The sequence below is a fragment of the Merops nubicus genome, unplaced genomic scaffold (assembly GCF_000691845.1).
Source record: "Merops nubicus isolate BGI_N331 unplaced genomic scaffold, ASM69184v1 scaffold42845, whole genome shotgun sequence".
NCBI lineage: Eukaryota > Metazoa > Chordata > Aves > Coraciiformes > Meropidae > Merops > Merops nubicus.
The window spans coordinates 7,042-10,603 of record NW_008609728.1 but is presented as its reverse complement, the minus strand read 5'-3'; the positions used below and the strand labels follow the sequence as shown (position 1 = coordinate 10,603).

General features: G+C 54.2%; 1 protein-coding gene across 1 annotated transcript in view; it reads right to left on the bottom strand.

Annotated features, from left to right (window-relative positions):
- Positions 1–798, bottom strand: part of RASSF5 (Ras association (RalGDS/AF-6) domain family member 5) — a gene marked incomplete at its 5' end in the record, with an annotated part of 3,312 nt that extends 2,514 nt beyond the window's left edge. Inside the window, one exon of the mRNA XM_008940672.1 lies at positions 691–798. Within this exon, the coding sequence (XP_008938920.1) occupies positions 691–798 (108 nt within the window). The remainder of the gene's footprint in view (positions 1–690) is intronic.
- Positions 799–3,562: the final 2,764 nt, after the last annotated feature.

Here is a 3,562-nt window from a genome sequence, read left to right as displayed (position 1 = left end):
CAGCTCTGCAAAAATGCAGAAATCAAGAGAAGCCAAGAGAAAACAGACTCTGTACAGTCCATCCAGGCAGGAAGGAGCCAAGGGATCCACCTCAGGAGCACTGTCCTGTGGTCCCCACGCTGGCTCCACCAGGACTGTGGACTCCCAGGACTGTATTTTTGCCAAGATTCAAGCAAAGCAACTCAAGATAAACATTTGATTTCCAAATGACTCCTGGAAGTCAAGGGGTGATAAAAAAATCAATGGGTGAAACATTCCAGCAGAAGTTACCATGCAGCCTTCACAAGGAAAGCTGTTGCAAGATCTATTTGAAATGTATTAAAAATTTCAGGTTCATTTCCAGATACTAGCAAGCAGCAGGGAGTTATGAAGCTGCTATTCTTGGAAGTTGTACAATTTAATGATTTCACTCTTTCAGAAGCTTTTCCCCCTCTCTGTAAGACCCTGTGAAGTTTGTACCTTTGCAGCACTCCAGTCAGTAAAAGGTAATTTCCTATTCTCACCACACATCATCAAGGCTTTACTTACAGGAGGTGATAAGCAAGTCTGCAATCAAATATAAGGCATCCACTGCAGTTCTTACACCTCTTAAGCAAGCCTGGCAGTGGAGAGGAGAGAAGCATGGGCTCACAGCCCAGGGGAAGCAGCACCAGGACCCCCTGCAGAGGGTGGAGGGACCCCAGTACGTACCAGCTTCATCAACAGGCAGTTTGTCACTTTTGCATTGTATTTTTCAATTTTCTGCTTGATCTCCTGGACGGTGGGGGGGTCGGGTTTGTCTTCTGTTTGTGTTGCATTCTGGAAGCAGAAGAGACAGGCTGGAGCTGGTTTATGGGCTGGGTCACACTGCAGCTCTGCTTTTTCTTGGGAAATGCAGAACTCTGCAGACCTTGGGCTGACGCCAGCAGCGATGCTGCAGGTGGAGCTGGGCCCTGTGGCCAAGGGGCTGCATGTGCAGGATGCCACATCCCTGCCCCAAACCACCTCTGGACAGCAGCCACAGGCAATGGAGGGTACCACAGAACCCACCAGTTAGTGGGGCACTGAGGGACAGAGTAGTGAAGACATCCCAGTATAAACCAGGGCAAAGAATCCAGCTTCTAAAACCCACTTTCAAGAGGCAGGCACCTGCACCTGCCAAGTGTTTCTGTGCTTCTTGAAATGCACTTGAAAATAAAATAGAATAGAATAAAATAGAATAGAATAAAATAAAATCACACCCTATTTCTAGTGTTCGTGGCTCTGTCCACCCAAGCCAGGCACCCCTTAAAACCCAGGATGCTCCTCCACCAGCTTCCAGCAGGTCCACCCCAGCAGATCCTGAAGTTAAATCTCTGCTGGGTTACTCCTCACTGCTCTATGGAAATTATAGCTCAGAGCAGGGGAGGGGGGAAAAGAAATATTTTAAACAATCCCAGCAGCAGCAGCAAGCTGGCTGCAGGATTAATAAATCAGGCACTGCAAAGCCAGCCAGGGCATCCCAACCCCTGCCAGAAACCCTTGAACCCCTGCCCAAGGGAATCTCCTCTAGGGGCAAAGCAACAGATTTGGTATTGAGGTGGGATCTACCTGCAGGTCACATGTGGAAAGGTCACTGATGAATAATGGGAAAACGTGATCCTGTCGTGGGGAGGCAGCTCGTGGGAGCTTCCCAAATATGACCTGGGGTTCAGGGTGTTCCAGCAGAAAGGTGATGAATGGGTTTGTGTGAAGTGCCACCACCACGGGCTGAGCCAGCCACAGCCAGGCCAGGGGGATGCTGCACGGGGCCTGAGGGGCTGCAAGCCCTGTGCTAGAGGGGAGCAGGACCACGGAGCCCATTCCAGGCCATCTAGAAGGGGGTAAGTGAGGTGCCTGCTGCAGGAGAGGGTCAGAGCCCGTGTCTCTGGGGTGTGCTGGAGGAAACCATGCCAGCCACCACCAAGCCCTGCCTGCCCCTGCACCCCACAGCTCCTGCCCAGCCCAGGGAGACCTCCAGCCGCCCTTGAAGGCTGGCAAGCAAGGCTCGTGGGATGCTGGCCACCTTCCTCTGGGGACACACAGGATGTGGAGAGCAGGGATGGTGCCTGGGGAGCTGGGAGGGAGGCTGGCAAGGCGCTGGGAACACAGAGAGGGTTTGTAGCAGCCTCGAGCCTGAGCCAGCCTCCCACCTCCCATCTGCCTGGGCACCGTGGCACAGGCTGCCAAGGCCCACGGACACCCTGGAGATGAAATGCCAGCATGGCATCCTCCATGCCTGGTGTGACAGCAGAGCCCAGGCACTGTGGGAACACAAGAACCAGCAAACTCCTTCCCCAGACCTGCTGGAAGGCAGGGGAGGATGCACCAGCATGCACAGGGATTTTGTGTGTGCCCACTCTAAGGGTCCAAGTGCAGCCTCGGTGGCTGCAGAGACCCCCGAGGCTCCCAGGGCTAACCCTGGGTGCTGGTGACTTCCCTCCACGAGGGAAACCCAGAGAACAAAGCTAAAGCCACAGCCAGAGAGGCAGCAAGTGCTCCTGGGGCACCTCCCTGCATCCCACCCCCAAACCCTGGGACTGTGACACCAAGCCCAAAGCAGGTACCTGGGACCCAAGCGTTGCACCCTGCAGCAGCACAACCCACGCTGCCCCTTCTCTGCACACTGCTGGAGCTCCTCACCAGCTTCTTCAGGCACTGGGACAGGGCCCAACAGTGGCATCCAAGAAGCCTCATTGGCACGAGACCATTAGAAACTCCCCACATGAGGCTCACCTTGTGCTTCAAGGCTTGATGCCACTTCAGCCTGGGTTACCCACAGCCCTTCAGCAGGTGGCTTCTCACCCAGCCAGGAGAGCAGGGCTCCTCTAAAACCTCCAGCATCCCCAAATCCAGACCTGCTGCAAACAGGCCTGTGCTCAGTGGGCTGGATTCCACAGCACTCTGCTGCCTCACCACAAGTCACCCCCTCCCCGGGGGCAGTGCCAGCACTGCCTGGAGCTGTGAGCAGCACTCCCATATTTTATGTGGGCTTGCTCTGAAGTTAGCAATAGCAGAGAGCAGGAAGTGTGGAGGGATGTGCTACCAAGGCTGGTACAGAACAAAAAATATAACCTCCAGGAAGGAAAAAAAAAGGGTGGGGAAAAAAAAGTGGCAACTTTGGGAGCAAAGCCCACCCCTTCCCAGGCAGCCCCAGGATGCAGCAGGCTGTAAATAAGCCACTCTTGCCCCAGGCTACCCATGGTATTTGTTTTAGGAGGAGAATCAAGCAGAGAACAAACTGAAATCCTGGTTGCAATCTGGCAGGATGGCTGCAGTCCCAGGACTGGAGAGCCCCAAATTCATTCAAGTGATTCCCAGGTGAGAGTTCAGAGCTTCTGCTGGAGGCTGGCAGACAGCACGAGACCTCCCAGGGGCAGAAACCCAGCAGAGGGACACTGACATTCTGCCACAGCCAGCCCCTTGTTCAGGGCTTTAAGGGAATAAAGGCAAAGCTTCCCTGGGGTGTTCAAGACCTGCACATCAACATCCACCTCTTGCAATGGCAATTTCATCTCCCTAGTTTGTCCAGGTCACCAGGCACACGTTTCACTGCTGCCTGTGG